Source organism: Camelus bactrianus, chromosome 23, assembly GCF_048773025.1.
Source record: "Camelus bactrianus isolate YW-2024 breed Bactrian camel chromosome 23, ASM4877302v1, whole genome shotgun sequence".
NCBI lineage: Eukaryota > Metazoa > Chordata > Mammalia > Artiodactyla > Camelidae > Camelus > Camelus bactrianus.
In genome coordinates this window covers 18118504-18142721 of record NC_133561.1, presented here as the reverse complement: position 1 = coordinate 18142721, position 24218 = coordinate 18118504, and the positions used below count along the sequence as shown (strand labels likewise).

The following is a 24218-nucleotide window of genomic DNA, read 5'->3' as shown; positions in this document are numbered from 1 at the left end:
CTCAGTATCCAGTGGTCCCCTAGGCTCATGGATCTGAAAGCTGGTCATCATCATATTGGTGATGAACAGAAGGGATACTAATGGAATTCTCCACGACAAACCACAGAGTCACTGTCATATTTCCCCCATTTGATCAACTAGGGTGGCAAAACTCATTCCTCAGAACATGGAATTTTCTTGAGGGAAGGCAGCCTTAGTCCCACGGGCACTTCTGGGATCTGGTAGACCTTACTACCACCCCTCCCTTAGTAATGTGCTCACTTAGCCGGGGTGGGGCATGGATGTGGGGGGAGGCAAGAAAAGAGCAAGTGCCTCACTTTCTCCTGCTTCTGACCCTGTAGCCTATGATTGAAAGTGGCCACCTTAATCCATAGGTCAAATCTAAAAAGATTCCATAATACTCACCAGCCCATAATGCCCCTGGGACCCCTTCCCATGGACCACCTTGGTGGGAGGTCCGGACAGTGCATCCATTTGAATCTCACCTGCTTGAACTGAATGGTGATGACCATGTGAGAACGGCTGCTGCTGGCATTCATGTTGGTCGAAGCTGTGGTCCTTATTTTTGTTCCTTGTTCCATCAGTCTTTCAATTTGTGCATAGTTCTCACAAGGCACTGACTTCAGACCATCCACATAAAAGCCCAGCTGTTGGTCTTCTCTTACTTTTAGCCCTCCAGGTTTCTTGGTTCTGGACAGCAAATCTCTTACCTGTGGAAAAAAGAATAAATAATTTTAGATACCTTTGTCAGTTTACCCACTCAGCAAACCTTAGGGGCATCCATTCTAGACCAAATATTGTACTAAGTATTGCCAATAGAAAGGTGCAGTTATGTATTCTGGAGATATAAATATGTAAATAAGAATTTACAGCATAATATAAGTGCAAAGGGAGAGGCCAGGATGGAAAAGCACTTGCTGAATATATGTGATAGGCACTGCATTAGACATTTAAAATTCAGTACATCTCAGTGCGCAGTGTCTTATTTTAAAGCCTCTACTTTATAAATGAGCAAACTGAGCTCTGAGATAAAGTGATTCTCCAAAGTCACACAGCCCGTAAATGAGAGGATTTCAAAGAATGCTCTAACTATGATCAGGCAAACTACATCCTGGGAGCCAGATTCAGCCCTCCACTTGTTTGTGTATGATCCTTAAGGGAAGAAAGTTTTCCACATTTTTAAATGGCTGAAAAAAAAAATTTTGTAGCATGTGAAAATTATCTGAAATTCAAACTTCAGTCTCTAAACAGTTTTATTGGTACGTCCACTCACTCACGTATCCTCGCTTACGTGTAGCTGCTTTTGTGCTGTGAGGGCAGAGCTGAGTGCTTGTGACAGAGACATTATGGCCCCCAAAGCCTAAAATGTTTTCCATCTGTACTTTGCTCGCCCCTGTACTGAAGCTAGGCTGACTGAAGCCAACTGTCTGAGCATGTATAGAGGAACTGACATCTGAGCTGGATTTTGAAGTCTAGTGGGTTCTTTCAGGCCAGAGGAAGCAGGGAGGACATTTCAGGAAGAGGAAGGATAAATGCAGGAAAGAATGACATGTTCTGGAAAGCAAGAGCAGTTTTATGTGGCTGAAGCACAGAGACTGTGGAGATAAAAAGAAACAAAACAAAGCTGAACCTGCCTAAAAAGAGGTAGGTTAGGGCTGGATGGTCAATGCCGGGCTGATGAGTTTTGACTTTACGTGCAGGATAGGTGAGGGGGAACCCCTGACGTTTATTAAGCTGCAGAGAGTAAGTTAGATTTGTATGTCAGAATATAATCACTGTTACCTGTTCGTTGTAAATTTCCAGCATACTGAATGTAACCTGTGTAGAAAAGAGCATAAATTAAGAGTCTCTTGAAACAGACATCTTTGGGGGGGAAAAAAAAGTAACATGGAAACAACATAAATGTATAACAAAGGAAAAGGCTAATATTAAATATAGTAAGGCTCTTTCCCATGCAATACGAGGTTCTCAAATAATTTTAATGATACGAAGTTCTTAATATAAATTAAAAATAGATACAAAACTCTGTGTGTGTTTCAGTTTCAACTGTGAACAGAAAAAGTTGTTCTTTATTGCTTACCCTCCAATCTGAACATATGTAGAAAAAAACATTGGTCTTTACTGTACCGTGCTTCTGGAACATTGCTAGCCAGGATTACATCTCTTAAACAGGAGACTGGAGGGATCTGAATGACTCTAGTCTAGAGAAAATGTTCTAAGATATTGACATTTTGCCACCATCATCCCCTACCCGTGAAAAGCCAGCCTGTCTATTAGTCACCTTGTGGTGAATCTTGCCAGTCAAACCTAACGTCCTCAGAGCTTCCAACTAGCTTCAGAGTGACTCATGTTTTAAAATGAACAAATGGGAGGGGAGATCAAGATGGCAGAGTAGGAGGATGCAGAGCTCACCTCCCCTCATTAACACATCAAAAATATATCTGTATGTGGAGCAATTCTCACTGAAAACAAATTTGAAACTAGCAGAAAGACTCTTACAAAACCAAGGCTGAAAGAAAGGTCCACACAGAATCAGGTTAGGAAGGGAAGGGAACAATCAGTTGGGACCTGCACCCTAGGAGGAGACACAGAAGAGGAAGGGTATTACACAGGCTTGCAGATCCTTTTCGAGAGTGAGCGGCTTGAACCACATAGTGGGAGCCTCAGCCCTGGGGTATGACACTGGGAGGATGAGTCCCCATAGCTGGTTTGAAAACCAGTAGGACTGACAGCAGGGTTGTAAGAAACTTAGATTCCACTCACAGAATGTACACACACTTGCTTACTCCCAAAACAAGGCAGAGAGAGAGTAAAACTGTCATGGGACTCTGGCTAGTTTCCTGTGAGTGAAACTAGCCTGAGACGAGCATCCACTCCAGCCTCCAGCCTGAGCCGAGCATCCACTCCAGCCTCCAGCCCCTCTTGCCCCAGAAAGGCTCTCCTCTGTTGGGAGGAGGAGGAAGAGCACACTTAAGAGGGAACAGAGCCAGCGTGGATCCAACCCTCAGAGCTTCTGCTTCAGCAACTTGGGACTCAGCCTTACCCCGTATAGGGCAGTGACAGTCACTGAGCAGAGGGGAGAGGCCCTGGCTCACACACCTAGGTCTGACCTTAGTTCCTCCAACTCCAGCCCCAGCTCCTACCAGGGTGATAGCTGCCAGCACACCCTGGGGGAAGACCTAACTCATGTGCTCATGTCAGATTCAGCTCTCCCACCAAAGCCACTGGGCACACACAAATTGTATAGGGATAAGCTCACACAAAAACACCTCTGCAAGACTGCAACAGGTAACTGTTTCACCTAACTTTAGAGAGACAGAGAAAGTTAAGGAAAATGAGAAGACAGAGGAATTTGTTTTAAATGAAAGAATAAGTGAAATCCCCCCCCCAAAAAAACAACTAATAAAACATAAATAAATAATTTACCAAACAAAGAGATATCCAGGTACAGGAAGTACAGAGGGTACCAAACAAGATGAACCCAAACAGACCCAACCCAAGACATACCTAGGATACTCTACCCAGCAAGATCATCATTTAGAATTGAAGGACAGAGAAACAATTTCCCAGACAAGCAAAAACTCAGAGTTCACCAATACTAAATCAACCTAAAAGAAATGTTAAAAAGTCTTCTCTAAGTAGAAAAGAAAAGGCTACAACAAGTAAGAACTTGTAGGAAAAGAAAAATTCCACTAATAAAGGTAAATATATAGTAAAGGCTGTGGCTCAACCACTTAAATAAACTAGTATGAAGATTAAAAGACAAAAATGATAGTTAGCTAGAATTAAACGGTGAAGAGATAAGCATGAAGTTGTAAAATATGACATCATAAACACAAAACATGGAAAAGGGGAGCAAAAAAATGTAGATTTTTTTTAGAATGTGTTTGAACTTAAATGACCACCAGTTTAAAGCTAGATGTAGGTATAAGTCAAGATACTTGAACTCCGTGGTAACCACAAATTAAAAATCTACAATAGATACACAAGAACTAGAGAGAAAGGAATCCAAGCGTACCACTAAAGAAAATCATCAAACTACAAAGGAAGAAGCTAAAAGAAAAGGGAACTAAAATAAACAATTGGTCAAGGATTAGCAAACAAGGATAGCTTCCAGTATGAAAGAGAGATCAAAATAAACAATAGAAAATAGGAACTCAGAGAAAACACACAATGTGGAGTATAGAAGAAAACTTTTTTATTTTGTAAGTTTCAGGTGTACAGCATTACAATTAGACATCTGTATAGACCACAAAATGATCATCACACAAGACTAGTTACCATGCGCCACTATACAGTAGACTCACTTCACCAGTTTCACTCATCCCCCAACCTTCTTCTCCTCTGATAACCACTAAATTTATCTATGAGATTGTTTTCATTTTATTTTGTTTTTGTTTTGTTTTTTTAGATTCCACATAAGAGTGAAATCATTTAGTAATTGAGTTTCTCCACCTAACATATTTCACCTAGCATAATACTTTCAAGGTCCAACCATTTTGCAAATGTCAGGATTTCATTCTTTTTGACAGATGGACAGTATTCCACTGTGTAAATATATACCACATCTTCTTTATCCATTCATCCACTGATAGACATAGGCAAAACATTCTCTGACATAAATCTTAGCAATGTTCTCCTAGGGCAGTCTACCCAGGCAACAGAAAAAAAAGCAAAAATAAACAAATGGGACCTAATGAAATTTATAAGCTTTTGCACAGCAAAGGAAACCATAAACAAAACAAAACGACAACCTACAGAATGGGAGAAAATATTTGCATGTGATGCGACTCACAAAGCTTTAATTCCCAGAATGTATAAAGAGCTCATACAACTTAATAACAACAACAACAACAACAACAAAACAACATAATCCAAAAGTGGGCAGAAGAACTAAGTAAACAATTCTCCAATGAAGACATACAAATGGCCAATAGGCATATGAAAAAATGCTCAATATCACTAAATATCAGAGAAATGCAAATCAAAACTACAATGAGGTATATCACCTCACACCAGTCAGAATAGCCATCATTCAAAAGTCTATGAATGATAAATGCTGGAGAGGGTGTGGAGCAAAGGGAACCCTCCTACACTGTTGACAGGAATGTAGTTTGGTGCAGCCACTACAGAAAATAGTATGGAGATTCCTCAAAAAACTAAAAATAGACTTACCATATGATCCAGCAATCCCAGTCCTGGGCATATATCTAGAGGGAACTCTTAATTTGAAAAGATACATGCACTCAAATGTTCATAGCAGTATTACATAGAATAGCCAAGACATGGAAGCAACCTAAATGTCTATTGACAGATGACTGGATAAAAAAGATGTGGTATATTCATACAATGGAATACTACTCAGCCATAAATATATATATATATATATATATATATATATATTGCCATTTGCAGCAACATAGATGGACTTGGAGATCGTCATTCTAAGTGAAGTAAGCCAGAAAGAGAAAGAAAAATATCATATGATATCATTCATATGTGGAATCTAAAAAAAAAGAAGGACATTAATGAACTCATCTACAAAAGAAACAGATTCACACACATAGTAAATAAACAATGGTACGGTTACTGGGGAAATGGGATGGGAAGGGATAAATTTGGGGGTTTGAGATTTGCAAATGTTAGCCACTATATATAAAAATAGATAAAAAACAAGTTTCTTCTGGATAGCACAGGGAATTATATTCAATGCCTTGTAGTAATCTTTAATGAAAACAAATATATGTATATATATGCATGACTGGGACATTATGCTGTACACCAGAAACTGACATATTATAACTGACAATATTTCAAATTAAAAAAATTTAAAAAAAAGAAACTACGCTTGGACAATTAAGAAACAAAATAATATTCTTTATTTAGAAATAAAAATTAAGATGAGAACACACTCACAACCTTGGTAGAAGAGGGGAGCAAAGGGAACCAGAGACTTAAGTTAGCTTAGGTTTTGTGTTATAAGCCTCAACAATATTCCTTCATTATTGTCAGCATTTAAGAAGCCTGCTTCTATCATACTCAAAATGCCTTTTAAAAATATTTCCTTTGGTTTGCACCCATAGAACCAGAAAAATTTAACATTTATTTAGCTGCAAATTGATTTGGTAATCATGTAAACATTTTGGTATGGAAAATTAATATTATCCTAAAATAGAGATGCTGATAACTTCCAATGGGGACAGGGAATTTCTAAAATGAAAAAAAATTCTTAAAGAAGGAGTTTTAGAATAATACATACCTGGTATTCTTGATTTTTCTCCCGGTTCTCAATTGCTTTAAATAGCTCTTCACACACATTTGGAATAATACCCTTGTTTGCTCCAAATCCAATCATGGAATAGCTTTTTCCAGAGCCAGTTTGGCCATAGGCCAGGAGAGTAGTATTATAGCCTTGCCAAGCACTGTCCAGAATCCCCCTGCCAAGGTCGTGGAAAACATCTCTCTGGAAAGAAGATCACAGGCATCATGTTCAGCACAGGCTTTTCACAGTACTCTTAAAATCAAATATTCTGGTTTTAATGAATTCCACCTTAATTAGTATCATACAACTTAACTGGAAGTATAACTCAGATGCTTTCTTAGAACCAATGGAATAAAGCTAGAAACCAAAAAGGGATTTGTCAATTTGGAAAACACTGATTACCAGGGATCACCATGGATCTTCAACCAGCTAGTATCCATCAGTATCGGATTTGTGTATTTTACACCCTTGACAAAACATGGGCTAGGTCTGTAAAATTCAGCAATTAGACAAAAATTTCAATGCACCAAGGGACAGAGACAGGTCAAAGTGTTTTCTACTTTCTCTGTATTCTTTCATTCAAATAATAACATCACAAAATGACTAGATTAATTCTAGCCCACTGCTGCTGAATGCTTTTTTCACAAGACCTGGTGGTTCTGAGGCCAACACATACATATACACATATACCTTTTATTTTCCTTAAGTGGGAGACGGTGCTTGTGCCCACAATTGCTTAGAAGAGAGAGTGTGGTCTGGCTCTTTTATTATCTATTGTATTATCTATAATATTATAGCTATTATTACATATTATTGCCAGTCAGCATGAATTCTCTTATTTGAGGCTGTTTCAAAGTGTACATTCTATTCTCTAATATCAATAAAATAGTAAGCATTACATGTTCCACTTTTTGCAATATATATATTTGTATTATTTATATAATTTTTATTTCTGGAAAAGATGCACATACCAACATAGAGTGACTTATATATGGACCACAGACAATAGCCAATATTCTTACACTATTCAATTCTCATGAGAAAAGAAGAAAAATTATTGCAGTACAAGCGTTAGTGGAGCTCCAGACTTAAACCATAGAATCTAGTCAGTGGTTTTTCAGAACCTTGTGACCATACTCTTACCAGAAAATTATATTTATATAATGGATATCCAGTCTACCTTATGGGCTATTAGCTAAAACTAAGGACCGCTTACTAAGCTTAGTAATTAGTTTTGCTGTCTTTTTCTTTCTGTGCTACTTGGAGATTTGGAGAAATGTTTTTATTGTCAACTTTTATGAACTGAAAACTTTAAAATAGAATTTTATTAAATAAATAAAATCTTAGAGAATTGAATCATTCTATAAATTTTGTTAGCTGTAGAGTTTTCTGTACAGTTTTCCATTGAAATCTCTTTTGGGTGTCAGTGATTCATATATTAGGTAAACCAAGAAGTCATAAAACTACATTTCTAATTTCTTCCTATTTACCCTCCTATAATCAATTACATGAAACATTTTTCTGCACTACAGTATGTGAAACAATATTCTGAAATATTTTAATAGGTGGTCAAGAAAAAATAGGTGTTCATCTTCACTGTGAATGAGAGGAAATGCTGTTGACAAAGTTAGTCAAGTCTCTTTACAGCATAATTCTTGCAGTCTTTTAAAGCTATCTTTAAAAAAATTGAGATATAATGGACATATAACATTATATTAGTTTCAAGTGTACAACATTCTTTCTTTTGCACGTAGTTGTCTGGATACATATTCTTGTCACAGAACCTGTAACATCTGAATGTACTTTTTTTTGCCTGTCTCTTAACACCAAATTGTGAGCAACTTTACAGCAGAATAGTGCATAGTACGTGATAAATAGTCAATAAACCAAAAGTTCTCAAATGCTGAGTGCCTCACAAGTTTTGCTTATTTTGCTTATCTCAGGAAAACTAATCGACTTGACTGACATTCGTTTTTCAAAATATGTCAACACATTGGGAAATAACTGATTTGAGTGTCTAAAATTTTAACTAAGCAATAGTTGCACTTTTTGGACCTCATGTTTATCATGAAAAGGAATAAATTTAAAACCAAATTCTCATATGGAAGCATATATTGTACCATTCTTGCATTAAAAATTATTATACTGTTACACTGCTAACACTTAAATTTAAAAAAGAAACAACTTCCATCGAAGTTGTTTTAAAGCAGTTTACCTGGCCTGCAAATTTACTGCTTGGGTCAGCTGAAATAAACACACCATCTTTATCCTTCTGAAATCCATTGTGAGACCAATATGCCAGGTCAAAAGTAAACATCTTCATATGTTCTGGATTCTTAGGGTCTTGTATAATGGTAGTCCTGGAATGCATGGAAATCACGCATTTGCTTCCAGAATTCTTCTCTCTCTATAGTCAAATTACAAATTGAGAGTCAATCAATGCAATTTTTCTTTGTCATCCAATTGTTTTCCAGGTCTTCATATTTAGTAAAAAATTAAGCCAGAAACTTACCGTTCATTCATTTTGTTCTCTAATTATGTTATTCTTAGCAGCTGTTATGACAACAGTTGCTCTTATACTTCCTTAGAATTTTTGAAAGGCTTGTCTCTAGTCATATTACCTTTCTGAGAATAGCATATCTAACACCCAACTGTACTAATAGCAATGACTATAGCGTCAGAGATCCACTTTCAGCATCACAATGAAAGAAGCTCCACGGTCCCACTCCCCCTGTAAAACTGGTGAAAATTATTAATGAAAAAATGACAATGAAAAAACCAACCATTTTAAGCCTCTGGAAACGGTTCTAAGAATAAACAACACCGCACCCCAAAAAAGAAAAGAATAAGAATAAACAGCCAATGAAGGAATATCAATTCAATAAAATCTATCAAAATTTGGTAAGAAAGAAGAGTCTGTGGTAGCTAAGCAAGACCACTCCCTCCCTCTCCCTTGCCAACTCAGCAAAGTGGAGACTACTCTGGAATGCCAGAGCTAAAACCACGGGCCTCCCTTTCTCCCCAGATTCCAGTAGGAGGGATTTCTTCCTGGGAGGAGAATATTGGCATTTCTTACCCTGCTCCCATCTACCTGTGGCTGAGGATAAGTCTGAGGAAAGTATGGTTGAGAGACGGGAGTTCCTTCTTCTACCCATTTTCCACTCATGGAATGGAGGCTCCACTTTGGTTGCAGCATGCTGAGAATACTGGGGTTGCTTACCCTGGCTCCTGAGGTGGTGGTTCTATGCCAGGAGAGACAAGCTGAGAGGATCTCAGACTACTCTTCCACATTTACCAAGTGCTAGCCTTTTAGAGCAGGGTGTCACATAGGGTAGCTTGCTGTTGTCCCCACCCCCAAGTCCAGAGCCCTAGTTTAGAGATCCTGCTTGGGCAGATAGCACCTAATCTCTTCCCAAAAGAACTGACTTCATTTGCTCCTGTAGAGAAGTTCAATCCTAGGGTGGTTGTGATGAAAGGCAATTGGCAGATTGAAGATACAGGTTAAATTATAGGCTCTCTAATTTGCAGGGGAGGAACTGGGGAATAAGATAGCTGGGAGGAACCTACCTGGACTCAGAAAATATATCAAACATCGATCTCAGAAACTATTCCTTTCAAACGGACCAGAATTTGACTGAATTAGTTTGTAGAGCAATTTGTACCCCAGGGCATTGTTGAAAACAACATAGCAAACAATCAGCAGTCAGCGGGGTTTACAGCTTGACGTGGTCAAGAAAGACAGGAGGCCCTACCAAAACTGTTATCAACCTTGGATGACCAGGGCATACCAAAAGCTGTATCTTTTTGAGGAGCAACAACAAAAGTAGGGGTGTTGTTTGATGTTTGATATTTTCGCCATTAAGCACTTTTTTGCTGCAAACATCTTTGCTGCAGGCATTTTCACCGCAAACATTTCACTGCATAAACTAACTGGTCATAAGGCAATTTTGTCTCGAAAGATAAAATAACTGGTTGACAGTTTGGTTCCAACTGGTTGAAATGCATTAGCATTTCTTCCAGTTATCCATGTTATCGATGGCTTTAACAAGCTGACAGATGACGATGATTTATTTGCCTCAAGAGTTTGTTTCTTATTTTGAAACACACTTTAGAGAATAAAGAGGCAAAGACCTTAAAAGCACAGAGTTGTACTCACATTTCCCATAGAACTTTGGAACGTCCATCAAAGGACAGGTGACAATATGCCAAGAACAAACAACAGTGTAGACAGAGGCTTTCACAACACAATACAAAGCTCCATTACAAATACGCATCCTACTGTTTGGAAACTGATACCTCTCTTAATGAAGGAAGAAATTTTAGTGAAAAAGAAAAAGTGCAATACCAATGAGGAAATGAATCAATAAGCCAAAAAAATGCATTATACTATAAATGAAAGATTTTGTAGATAAGTGCTTAGGTACAACCCACAAAATAAAACCAGTTATTTGTGCAGTATTGCTATGAATACACATACGTTTTAAACATATTAAAATATTTTGTATTTTGAAATAAAGTCGTTTAATTCCCTTTTACTTTTCATTATTTTTTTTTTTATGGTAAAACTGCCCCATGGCCAGTTAGTCACATGGTGAAAATATTTGTGGCAAAGATTATGGCAAAAGTAATTAGAACTTGGTGGGAGAAAGATTTCACTAATATAATCCAGCCAATCACTATACATATAAACAAGCAAATAAGAATAACAAGCTACTGAGGGGTGGGAGGACCAGTACCCAGACTTGCTACAATATATCATCTAAAATGTCCACTTTCCAATAAAAAAAACTATGAGGCATGCGAAGAAATAGGAAAGTAAGACTCACACACTGGAAGGAAAGCAGGCAACAGAAATTGAGTGACCAGATACTGGAGTTATCAGAAAAAGACTTTACAGTTATCATTACAAACATTCACAGAACCAAAGGAAACCAGATTAAAGTAAAAATTATAAATGAATAGTATAAACAATTGATTACATTAGCTAAATTTAGATGAAATTGACAAATTCTTAGATACAAAGTATTAACAGACTCAAGAAATAAAACAACCTGAATAAACCTACAAGTGAAGATTGTAGTAAAAGAAAACAAAAAACTCTCAAAGAAATGACTTGACTACTTTATTCTATCAATCATTTACAGAGTTAATACCAATTCTTCATAAACTCTTCCAAAACGGAGAACACTCCCGAACTTATTTTTATGATACCTAATCCAAAGACATCACACACACACACAAAAACTACAGACCAATATCTCTTATGAATATAGATACAAGAATCTTCAATAAATTATTAACAACATGAATCCAGGAACATACAAAAAGAATTATACACCATAACCAAATGATGCAAGGGATCATTTGGGATGCAAGGCTGGTTTAATATCTGGAAATGATTCTATTGATCATATTTTTTATTTTCTATTATTTTATGATGCTTTGACAACCTGGGACCTAGAAAGATTGTCCCTCCCAGGACTAATGAATTCCTAGAGATAGCAAACAACTTATTTTTCATGCAAATCAACCAATCCAAAGTCCATATCCCAAATACCTCCTTTACCTTAGCCACATACCAAGCCAATATTTTCCCTGCCCAATTATCACCCAAGGGTCAGGTACCTGACAACTAGAGAGCACCTGACCAACTAAAGCCCAGAACCTATGTAAACGACTCAAACTATCCAATCCTAAGACTGCTCAAACTTGCCTACATGCCTTGCCCATTCCTTCCTGTGGAAACCACAGTAAGGCTATGAGCCATGTACTCTTTGCTCCTGCCTTCTGACCAACTTTGATACTTACCTATGCGGCTGTATGGAATGCTCCTTTCTCTTGGAAATTATAAGGCAAGTTGTCGCTGTATCTGTTACCTTACTATACCTGATTAAAACAAATCTTGGGTACACTTTAAAATAATGATTAATGTAATACATAATATCAATAGAATAAAACACAAAAATCACATATTATCTCAAGAAGCAGAAAATGCATTTGACAAAAATTCAACACCATTTTGTGATAAAAAAAAAATTCAACAAATTAGAACTAGAATGGAACTTCCTCAATCTCAAAAAGGGCATTGACAAAAAAAAATCATTACTAATATACTTAATAGTCAAGGCTGAATATTACCCTCTAAGATCAGGAAGAAGACAAGGATTTCTTGACATTTCTACTCAATATTGTATTGGAGGTTATAGACAAGGCAATCAGGCAGGAAAAAGAGATAAAAGGCATCCAGATATGAAAGGAAGAAGTAAAATGATCTCTTATTTATGTATGACATGATCTTAGAAAATCCTACAGAATCCACTAAAAAACTTGTAGAACTAATAAATGAGTTAAGGTTGCAGGATGCAAAGTCAATATACAAGAATTAATTGTATTTCTATACACTTTAAATGAACAATCAGAAAATGAAATTAAGAAAATTTCGTTTCTCATACTACCAAAAATATTTAAGAATAAAGTTAACAACAACAAAAAACATAATCTGAATACTACAAAACATCATTGCAAGAAACTAAAGATCTGAAAATTAGAAAAACATCCCATTTCATAGATCAAAAGACTTTCATAGATCAAAAGATAATACTCTCCAAATTGATGTACATACAATGCAATCTCTATCAGAATCCTGTAATCAAGCAGGACCCTATTGTCATTGGTGACAATATGGTATTTTTAACTGCTTGACTGTGTAATAGTTTAAATGGCTTTCCTGATCATGCTTTCCTAATCAACCAGGATTAGGCTGGAGAGAGGAGAGGCTTGGATGGTCTGCCCAACCTCCTCATGGTGCTGCACATGGGGATCATGCTCAGCGCCCTGCTTTTGCTCCTGATACCTCAGAAATGGCAGTTGGGTTTCTGCTTTTTGTATCTTGTTGTTTATAACTCACCTCAACGGAACATGCAGTCACTTGTGGTTTCTTTGTATTCTGTTGTTCAAGGTGCAGGTCCCCTGGCCTCAGCCTAAATGCTGTAAGTATATATCAATCTGACTTTAAACTGCATTTTTTTCTCTAGAGCACTTTTTCACAAACCCCCTTTCCTAAACACCCTTTGTTCTAAGCACAAGAATATTTAGAGATTCCCAAAGCCAGGGAAAACATCATACCCAGAAGGGGACCCAGATCCGTTGCATCTGCAAAAACAATTTTGCAACAATTTGTTACCCTGTATGTGACCTCATACCTAGTACCACCCCTTGAGCTCTTTTTTTTAACCCTTACTATAAAACCCCATACCTTCTCTCCCCAACAGGCTTACAGAGGCATTAGCCCACTGTGACCTCCTTTGCTTGGCAAAAAAATAAAGCTGCCTCTTCTACTTCATCCTAAAACTCAGTCCTTGGTAATTGGGGGTACAGAGCCCGAGTTTCAGCAACAATTCCATCTGCCTTCTTTGTAGAAATTGACATACTGATTGTAAAATTCACATGGAACTGCCAAGCAACCAGAATAGCGAAAACAATCTTTACAAAGAAGAAAGTAGGATTCACACTTACCACAACTTAGTACAACCAACAGTGATCAAGAATGTAGTAGTGCCACAATGACAGACGTACAGATTAATGTAATGAATTGAGAGTCTAGAAATAAACCCAAACATCTATGATCAACTGATTTTCAAAAGGCTGACAAAAAGAAAAAAGAATGGCCTTTACAAGGTAAGGAGCTGGGAAAACTTGATGGCCATGTCCAAAAGAATGAACTAGGATCCTCACCTTATATAACATTCACAAAAAGTAACTCAAAATGGACCAAAGACCTAAATGTAAGAGCAAAAACTGAAAAAGAAAACACTGGAGTAGATCTTCATGACACTGGATTAGGCAAAGTATCCTTAGATATGACACCAAAGCACAATTTTTTTAAAAAAAAGGACATCAAAATTAAAAACTTTTGTGCTTCAAAGAACGAAGACAACCCACAGAATGGGAGAAAAATTGCAAGTCATCTATCTAATCAGAAATTGTATCCAGAATATATAAGGAATAGCTCAATATAAAGAGGTAATTAATCCAACTTAAAAATGAACAAGGATCTGGACATTTTCCCAAGTAAGACATACTAGTGGGCAATAATAGAACATGAAAAGATACGTGACATCATTAATCATAAGAAAAATGCAAATCAAAACCATGAGATACCACTTCACGCCAACTGGAATGGCTATAATGAAGTCAGATAACAAGTGTTGGCCTGGATTAGAGAAACTAGAACTCTCATACACTGCAAGTAGGAATATAAAGTGGTGCAGCTGCTTTAGAAAAGTCTGGTAAGTCCTCAAATAGTAACATAATTTACTATACGACTCAGCAATTCAATGTCTAGATGTATGACCAAAGCAAATAAAAATGTGTCTACACAAAAACTTGTAAACAAATGTTTATAGCAGCATGATTCATAATAGCTAACAGGTGGAAACAACCCAAACGTCCACTGAGGAAATGAACAAAATGTGGCATGTCCATACAATGGAATATTTTCCAGCATAAAGAAATGAATTTTTGATATATGCTACAACATAAGTAAATTCTGAAAACATCATGCTAAGTGAAAGCCAGTCACAAAAGACTACATAATTCCATTCATGTGCTGTACAGAACAGGGAAACATGCAGAGAGATTAGTTTAATCGTTGAGGACTGGGAGAATGATGATAGCTAAAGGGTACAGATTCTTTTTTGAGGTGTAAAAGTGTTCTAAAATTGACCACTGTAATGGTTGCATATACTTGTGAATATACTAAAAATTGAGTTATACACTTTAAATGAGTTAAATGTATAGTATGTGAATTACAATCTCAAGAAAAACATTTAAGAACATTATCGTGAAAATAACTACAGCAGCTAATACTAAAAAGTACTTGTCAGGCACAGTGCTCACTGATTTACACATTATTTTACTTAGTGTAACAGCAACCCTGTGAGGTACCAGTATTTCCATTTTACATGTAAGGAAACCAAGGCTCAGAGTTTAAAATCTTGCTCAAAGCAACACAGTAGACAAGTGATATAGTAAGGTTTTGAACCCAAGTTCATCTGTTCAAAAGCTCCTGACAAAGCTGTTTCTCTGATCTCACAATGAAGATAGATTGGGTATGAAATTAGAAAATTAGGCAGGGTCTAGGTCACTAAGGGGATATAACAGTTATCCAGCTGTGATCCATAACTATTTACCCTCAAATTAAAACTCAAAAAACAAACAAACAAAACAAAAACAAAACTTTGCAATTATTTTAGTGATACTAAAGGCTGGTGAAAAACACCTCTGGGATAACTTTCAATGTGTTGATGTGTTAGGTTATAAAATGATTTTTTTTTTTTTTGTCAAAACATTTAATTTACTGATCACATGATTATTTCTTTTGACACTTTTTGAGTCGGTTTCCTGAGAAACCATGCCACTTTAGAAGTCTTAAATAGGTGATACACTTAAAAGTTGTCTAGCTATAAATTTATCTAATTACATGTTGGCCTGATTGCTAAAATATTTTCTGCAATATAGATGTTAAGGGACAGAACTGATACCAACTGAAAGTGTGCAAAACAGTATTTTATATTAACAGTAAAAAGAGAAAAAGCAAACTGTACAAGTGGCAATGAAGACCCGTTATGAGGTCATCATTACATTGTATCCCATTCAGGAACCGTTATTGTCAAGTAAGCCTTTGCATGTTGTTCTAGCATACTCTTATCCAAATCTTACCTATCCTTTATGTCCATCTCAAATGCTTCTAGCTCCAGAAGTCTTCAAGTTCTCTATAGGCAGAATGAACTACACCTGATCTTTCTCTGGGTACCACAATGACTTACCTTACTATGGTACATACTGCTATACATTATTAACATACACAAGACCACAAGCTGTTGGAAAACAAGGACTTTCCTTTGTATCCTCAAGAGCGTTAAATCCATGGCAGAATATCAAAAGTCTGCTGAATGGATCAATTGTTTAGAATTATCTTAAAATTCAACTTCTCCATCGATAATCAAAGATAGACAAATGGTAAATGTTCTAGAATGAGTATAATCCATGTATTATCTAAGATGTTGTAGCAACAGTTTAATGACTGGTGTTTTTGTAAAAAGTTATATAAATATATTTATACATAAAAGCATTTACAATACATAGAGTTCATTCAGAATTAATTTGCTTGCTTACAATCTATTGCTTTTGAAGGGAAAAGTACATTTTAAAAATACATAGCACATATCTATACTCACCAAACTGCACTGGTTTAAAAATTAACTTGACAATAAATTTTTCTTGTCAATTTTTTTTATTGTGCTACTTGCGCAAAGAAACTGTTTACTGAATTATGTTTAGATCTTTAAATTACTCATTTAACAAGTTCATTTAAATAAGTTTAATATTCAATAAATGACAAGCAGCTTAAATACAAGTTTGATAACTATCATTAAAAAATTAATAAAATTAAAGTCGTAGTCAAATTTTCAACAAGGCAATGTAACATTTATCACTAACCTGACTAAAAGGCCGCACTCGTACTGCTACTTTCACTCTGTCAATACTTGGCATAGGCATTTTCATCATTTTCCCATTATTTGTATTGTTATTTGGTGGAAAAATAATGTAGAAAGTACACTGCTTATGCTTCACACTAAAACATTAAAAGCTTAGCCAACAAAAGCAGTTTGTTTCTAGACAATCAATTATTAATGGTCCATTCATTACATACTATCAATTACCTGTTATAAATTATTTTACAACACTTATTTATTGATGAATTTTATAGCCTACATCAAGTATCACCACTTAACTGCACACAGTCACACTGCAGAGAACAGTGTTTTTTTCTTTTCCTTTTTCCACATCTACTCACTCTTTCCCCATACTCTGTGCCTGAGGTCCTATGAGAATTTGTTAGTTTTAAAACCTGAATATTAAGGGATTTCTGTGATTCAGTAGCAAGCCCCTTCACAGCAATATTATAAAATTTGTTCAGACTTCTCATTCTATTAATATTAAGCACATAAAAGTTGCACTGAATAGCCACAAAACAGATTTGTTTTTCATTCTCTTTCCCTCTCAAAACCTTTTAAGAAGTTGCTAGTGAGCAGTGAACCGGTCAGTCTAACCTGGATAATTAGTCTCTGAATAATTAAGAGACTTAAAAAATAGCCTCTAAGCTTGCTGAACAAGAAATGTCAATATTATATTTAACCAAAGCATTGCTTAAAAAATTACTAATTTGAGGTAGAATATACAAAATTTGTTGAACTGTAAAAACAAAAGTGGCAAAATTACATGCCCATAATCCAATTTCAACAGTTAATAGCAACCTCCCCCAATTTATGATTAGGTATCTTAATCACAGAAGCAAAGTGCATAAATTATAAGATAGCAACTTAAAAACAGTTCAATCCTCATTTTAAAATTGGTCTAATACCTATATAGAGAAAGAAAATTGAACCAGTATCTACTAGCATATAAAATCATTAAAACAGAAATCCCCTCTTAAAAATCTAACAGACACAAACTACTGTGAAGTATATACTTTATTTAACATTCCAATAATAAGCCATATTTACATATAATATAAATGTATGAAGTCTTAATATAAAATAGAAAAACTGCCTGGACTAAAAGAATCACACTCCATATGGAGTTACTTTACTTATTGAAGACCTTATGTTTACAAAAATTTACAATAATTTATATAAATTATTTTCTTCCAAATTAGATGATTTTTAATAATCCACAGAATTCTGATGACTTTACAAATAGGTGTACATTAAAAACTTGAAAAAAATTACAGCATTTTTCTGCGTAAAACTTGCTTTGGAAAGGAAGACAATTTCTTCCTGCTCCTTCCAAGAGTTTTTCCTGTCACTTCTGCAGTTTTTCTTGGCTTGCTCTTTACTGCATCAGTTGGACTTGCCAAAGGTGAAATCAGCTTAATTTCTACTGGAGGAGGTGACCAACTTTCTTCTTCTGTGTTTCTGAAATAAAGATGTAATTCAGGTAAGAATAAACACATTATAATATAAAATGTAACTGGCTTCCCAGTATATTTGAGGAGAGTTTAGGGATTACCCTTTCATAGTGCTTTCATTTTATAAAGGAGAAGTCAAGTTAAAACTTAAGTCGTATGAGCTAATTAGAAGCAGAGTGAAGGTTTCACATGATAGAATTTTCCCTTTATGACTAGAATACTCAAGAACAATTATGCTGAATTTTCACTTAAATGTTTCATATGTATTAATAAATACTGACAGGCTACAAGGATTGGCCAAGTACCAGCAGTCAGTCCATGGAATGAGAGCCCAGCAGGCCAATAATAAAGTGTATGAGAAATGACAATTCTCAAAAATATGAATATATTTTTATAATACAACTTATTTTCCACATATCCACAAAGCCAATTTATATGTAAAGTGTTATGAATTATAGTAAAAAAAAAAACCTCTCATTAAATCAGTTTTCAAAATAAGAGAAAATTGATTATGTTGTACTTTTATGAAATTCAACCATGCCTAAAGCACAAATATATCTGAAGTGGAGTAATTTCCCCATGGATGAAGTTTTCATTGCTACAGTGAAATAATCACAGGATTTTTAAATTTTTAACTATTTTACTGGTAGTTATCTATCTTTACTAAGGAAAAGGTAAAACATTCCACTCCCCTTCCCCAACCCATTGCAAAAACAAATATTCACTGGCTACTCAACTCGCCCACCCTACTATCTTTCTTTAAAAAGGATGAATAGGCTTTCGTGCTATAAGAGAGAGCCACTTTCTGCAGTGAAATCTAACAATTACATGGAGCCAGTGCATAAAAATTCCCCTAAGAATTATCCTTTTCTGATGAGTTTAATTTCACTTTTTAAAATTAAGATTCTTCTCAAATCTAATTTTAAGAAACATACAAACAAAAAAATATGATGTAGAAAAAGTCATACTTGCTTGCTTGTTTTGTTTTTGTAGCCCTGATTCTTTTCACTTGCTGCTTTCCCACAGTTTCTATTGATTGAGCATCATCTTCCTATGGGTTAAACAATGTTTACAAGATCAACCTTAAGTAATTAAACATTTGAAATCTAAACTGAAACAGTTCTATCCCGAGTCAAGGAATATAGCCAAATAGTGCTAAATGAATCAAAACTCAACAAATCTCAAATGGAATCCTCATATTTCTTGGTAGAAACACTGGTCATCTAGGACAGCCCATTATCCCCCATCTGCACACATTCAATTGCTCTCCAAGTCTTGTCAATTTTGCTCTGGAATGTTTCCACTGTCCACTGCCCTTTTGTCCTGTTGCCTCTGTCCAAATCCAGGTTCTTGCTGCTGCGTAAGAATTAGTCCACCAGTGACTATTTTTTCCTCCCTAGAATTTTTCATCAAAACTTTACTTAGAACATGTACATGGCTATTTGCTAGTCTGTGAACAGCCCCACTGCCCTTTCTCATGCACTGCCACGCTTCTGTGCCTCTGTATCTGCTGTCTTCTCTTTCAGGAATGCTTGTCTCCTTTACCTTCTGTCTATAAGGTTATCTGGGTATAAATGATTCTTATCATGCTGTGAAATAATTGTGTGTTCTGCCTCTTCAATTAAACTGAACTCCTGAAAGACAAGGAATCTGCCTGAATTATTTTTGTGTAAGTCTTTGCCCTTGCATAAAACTGGGTCATAGCAGATAACTCAAGAAATGCTCATGAATTAAGATTAATAAACATAAGGGTCTCATGCTCACACTTAATTCCTGAACTACTTTTATTTCAGAGTTATGTGCAACTAGGTAATATAGTCAACTCTGAAACAATGTCTCTCCAAGTGTGGTCTGTGATGACACTCCAGGGGGTCAGGGACCTACATTTGAAATACATCCAGAAAATTCTGGTGGGAAACTACAATTTAAAAATCTTTCTCCTAATGGGTAATTTAAATGGCAGCTGCCAGTAATTCACCATAAGTAACATACTGATTTGTCTGAAAGGCAGGGTCCGCAAAAGTACAGACAATTTTGGACTTTTAGTATAAATGTCTGCTCTTTTTAAAGAAGTTTATTTAGGAGGCATTGCTTAAAAAAAATAAAAAGCACATTTAAATACGCATACAAATAAAATCATGTATTTCTTACCAGTTTATCCACAAGTTTGGATGTATTAGATGTGATTTTCTGCCTGGTCCTTAAAGTAGGAGGTGAGAGGACAAATTGAGAGGATAAATCTGAAACTAATTCTTTCAACTGTGCAGGAGCCTCTATTTTTTTAGCTAAAGGAAGGCAAAAAGAAAGAAAAAACACTATTATCATACACACACACACATACACAAATTCAATTTGCAAAAAAATCCAGTTTATCTGTGAAGTGCAATGAAGGGCAATAAAGCAAAGCACAGTAAAAAGAGGTATGGCAAATTGAAGGTTTGTGGCAAGTCTATCAGTGCCATCTTTCCAACAGCATTTGCTCCCTTCACATCTCTGTGTCACATTTTGGTAATTCTCACATTTCATACTTTTTTATTATCATATTTGTTAGAGTAATCAGTGATCTTTGATGTTACTATTGTAAAAAGATTAGACTTGCTGAAGGCGCAGATGATGGTCAGTATTTTTTTGGAACAAAGTATTTTTTAAGTAAGATACATACTATTTTTTTAAAAAGACAATGCTATTGCACACTTAATAAACTACAGTGTAGTGTAAATATAACTTTTACATGGACAGGGAAACCAAAAACTTGTGTGACTCACTTTATCATGATACTCCCTTTATTGTGATGGTATGGAACTGAACCCACAGTATCTCCAAGATATGCCTACCTGCATAACCTGAGCTACTCTGCTTCGTAATTTTGACTTTTCCAGAAGCGAGGTTTTTATTTCAAAAAGCAATTTTATTTTCAAAGAGAGACAAACCCTCTTTCCTTCCAGCTCATTCTGAGCTAGTTGTTACAGGCAAGGAGAACAACAGAAAAGTCCGTATCACAAAAAGACAAAAGTAGGCAGAAAAAGAATATAGAAAAATAGGCTGATAGGAAGATATTCTATAGAAAAGTATACATGGTTTAATTAAGAATTAGTTGAAAATATGTAATTAACATCTATCACAGACTTGATCTTAAGATTTTTTTTTTTCCTGTTTTACTTTAGGGTCTCCACATTAATGGCAATTAGCAATGTAATTATGGAAGTGGCACGGTGCAGTCTCCTAGAAACTAAATCCTGGTTTCTGGATTTATTAGCTGTGGGACCAAAGGCAAGTTACCTAAAACCTCTCTGTACCTCAGTTTCTATAAAATGGGATTAATAACGGCACCTATAAAGTTACTGTGAAGATTAAAGCATTAGTATAACGTGTGGTATATGGTAAGTGCTTTACAGATGTTTGCATGTTATGATGCTATTATTGCAACAATTTACAAATCTTTGAAATAAAATTCTCAAATTATAGTTCAATGTTATTTCACCTATTAGGACAAACAAGAGTTCTATAACATGTCAAATTCTGCTTTTAAAGCATGTGATCCTTAACAAACAAAAAAAGAGGGGTGATGTCAAAAACAGAAGTCATCGCTGCTCCCAGCTGATAAGTGGCATAAATGGCACTGGTGGTGGTAACTCCCCTCTTTAGGCATTAAAAAACAGACAAACCTATATTCTTTCTATGAAAATGATACATTTTAGTTTTCTCTTTCAGGCTACCTGGAACAACAGCTTCTTTGTTCATATTCTAGTTCATATTCTTCACCTATGGTTTCCCTTGCATCCAAAAGAATAAAGAAGGAAATACAGAAATACATCATCACATGCAAAACTGTTCAGCCCCCATCATTCCTTCCATCTGCTTCTACAGCCAGATGAAATTTTATTATACTTCTTTGTATGTCAATTTCTCACTCATCTCTGTAAGCTCCCTGGGGGTAAGTTTTGATGGCCAGTGCTACTTAAGGTCTAAGAAGTTTAAAAGTCCTATAGGTTCAAACCCAGTAACGTACCGGTGAACAGCTTTCTTAAGGGGGGGTAGGGGGCACAGCTCTGATTAATAGCATTTGCCTACTTATGTGCTGTAAATGTCCCTACATGGCTGGCTCACAAAATTCCTGAATATTTAATAACTGGTTCTCACTAGTGAGCAGGAGCTGGCTCCAGGACATCACTATTAACTTATTACCTGGCTGATGTAGGTGCTCAGTTTCACTGAACTTTCATTTTCCTCATTATGAAAAGAAGGAAATAGTACCTATACTATACTGGGTTGTAGTGAGAATCAAATGAACTGATGAATGTGTACCCTAGTACAGCCTCAAGCATATAGTAAACCCTTCTTAAATATCTGCTGCTGAGTAACGGAATTAGAGAAAATCCACGGAAATGTCAAACTTCACATTCTTTTTAGCTAGTAATTCTAAGATACTGTTTCTTAGACAGGTTTCGATTAAACAGAGGATGGTCTCTAGCTTTCTAATCATACAGTAGTATTTCTGTAACCACTCTTCTCTGTACCTCCCACTCTTCCCTGAAGGAGCTTTAAAAATACAAGTTAAATAGGCACAAGGGGCAGTAGGTATTGTTAAGAGTATAGAAACAATAATCTGAGGGCAAAAGAAGAAAGGAAAACTTTATGTTGGTAATTGCTTTGAAAAGTAGTGAATACTCACAAGAACCCTATACAATAGATATTATTACATTCATTGTAAAGATGAGAAAACAAGATTCTGAAAGGTTAAATGATTTTCTGTCCAGCTAGTAAATGGCAGAAATGAGAGATCTCAGTCCCAAATTTCTTATCGCCTCTAATCTCATACTAGAAAGTGCTTATTCTTCATAGTAGAAAATCTGAAAACAATTCAAATACCTAGCAGAAGAATGCTTAAGCAATCCGTGGCGCATCAGGAGATGAAATGCCACATTTGGACTTTATCAATGTGTAAACAGAAACAAAAAAATACAAAACTTGAACACTCAGAGTTAAAAGAATATTTACCAGTATCTTAAAAATGCTCATAAGTAGGAGCGGGTGTACACATATAGATACAAACTGCAGTTTGTTGGTTGTTACATTAAAAACTATATATATATTTTTGTTTTGTATATATATATATAACAAAAAATACATATATAATAAAAAATATATATAACCAGAAGCATACACAAAAAAATGAACAGTGGTTACTGGTTCTCTAGATGGCTAGATTAAATATTTTTAATTTCTAATTTTGTGGCAGGCGTGTATTACTTTTATTACAGAAAAAAAGTATGTATATAGATGACAATTATGTAAAGATGATAATGATCAGAATTACTGATGTTTGTTATGCTATACCAAAATAACCCACAGAATGTTTATTACACTTCTTTATGTCATGAGCAAAGTATAAAAGAATTGTTAATGACATTCTTCTATATCACTGCTCTTTTTCATTTTAACTTTTATCTAACATAACAGCTTAGTAAAGTGAGCTAAAATCTCACATGTTTGGTCATTTCATTTTCCTCCATGCAAAGTATAGGCATAACTACACTTTCCTAATAGCAGCATGAAGAAACTGAATTATACAGTACTAACAAAATCAAAGATTTACTCAAAAATGGGGGTAGGGGGCGGGGAGAGAAGACACTACTAAAACTACAAATCATTTTTAGGACAAATGATCAGTTCAATGGCAAAGGGCCCTTTCCTTTCAGGCAACGTTAATATAACAAACTGACTTCATGAATACAATATATTTAAAAGAAGTTTTTGCATAGTGAATGTTGAAGATAGAAAATTTCAGCTTGCAGATTTTTAAATGGCTTATTTTCTCTTAACCTTCCTCAAGTCAGGAGGCAACTACATAGGATATTCACTAATGTATTTAAAAATAAATGCAGCAGTTTTAAAAAGCTTATTAATAAAACAACAAAGTCACCTACTTTACTTACAAGCCCCTAAACTGTTTTATTATCACTTTTTTAGACCTTTTTTTTCTTA

General features: G+C 35.5%; 2 protein-coding genes across 3 annotated transcripts in view; both read right to left on the bottom strand.

Moving 5' to 3' along the window:
- Positions 1-9458, bottom strand: part of LOC105084021 (kinesin-like protein KIF28) — a 42383-nt gene extending 32925 nt beyond the window's left edge. Inside the window, exons 1-5 of the mRNA XM_074352087.1 lie at positions 9339-9458; positions 8478-8669; positions 6260-6463; positions 1783-1818; positions 486-710 (exon numbers count right to left, since the gene is read on the bottom strand). Of these exons, the coding sequence (XP_074208188.1) occupies positions 486-710; positions 1783-1818; positions 6260-6463; positions 8478-8669; positions 9339-9458 (777 nt within the window). The remainder of the gene's footprint in view (positions 1-485; positions 711-1782; positions 1819-6259; positions 6464-8477; positions 8670-9338) is intronic.
- Positions 9459-15572: 6114 nt separating this feature from the next.
- The window catches only part of AHCTF1 (AT-hook containing transcription factor 1), an 82224-nt gene continuing 73578 nt past the window's right edge, over positions 15573-24218 (bottom strand). Inside the window, exons 34-36 of one of the 2 annotated variants that reach the window (XM_074351712.1) lie at positions 20385-20518; positions 19202-19284; positions 15573-18240 (exon numbers count right to left, since the gene is read on the bottom strand). In XM_074351712.1, coding sequence (XP_074207813.1) covers positions 18051-18240; positions 19202-19284; positions 20385-20518 — 407 coding nt within the window. In that variant the 3' untranslated portion in view covers positions 15573-18050. The remainder of the gene's footprint in view (positions 18241-19201; positions 19285-20384; positions 20519-24218) is intronic. The other variant, XM_074351713.1, reaches the window with a different exon arrangement.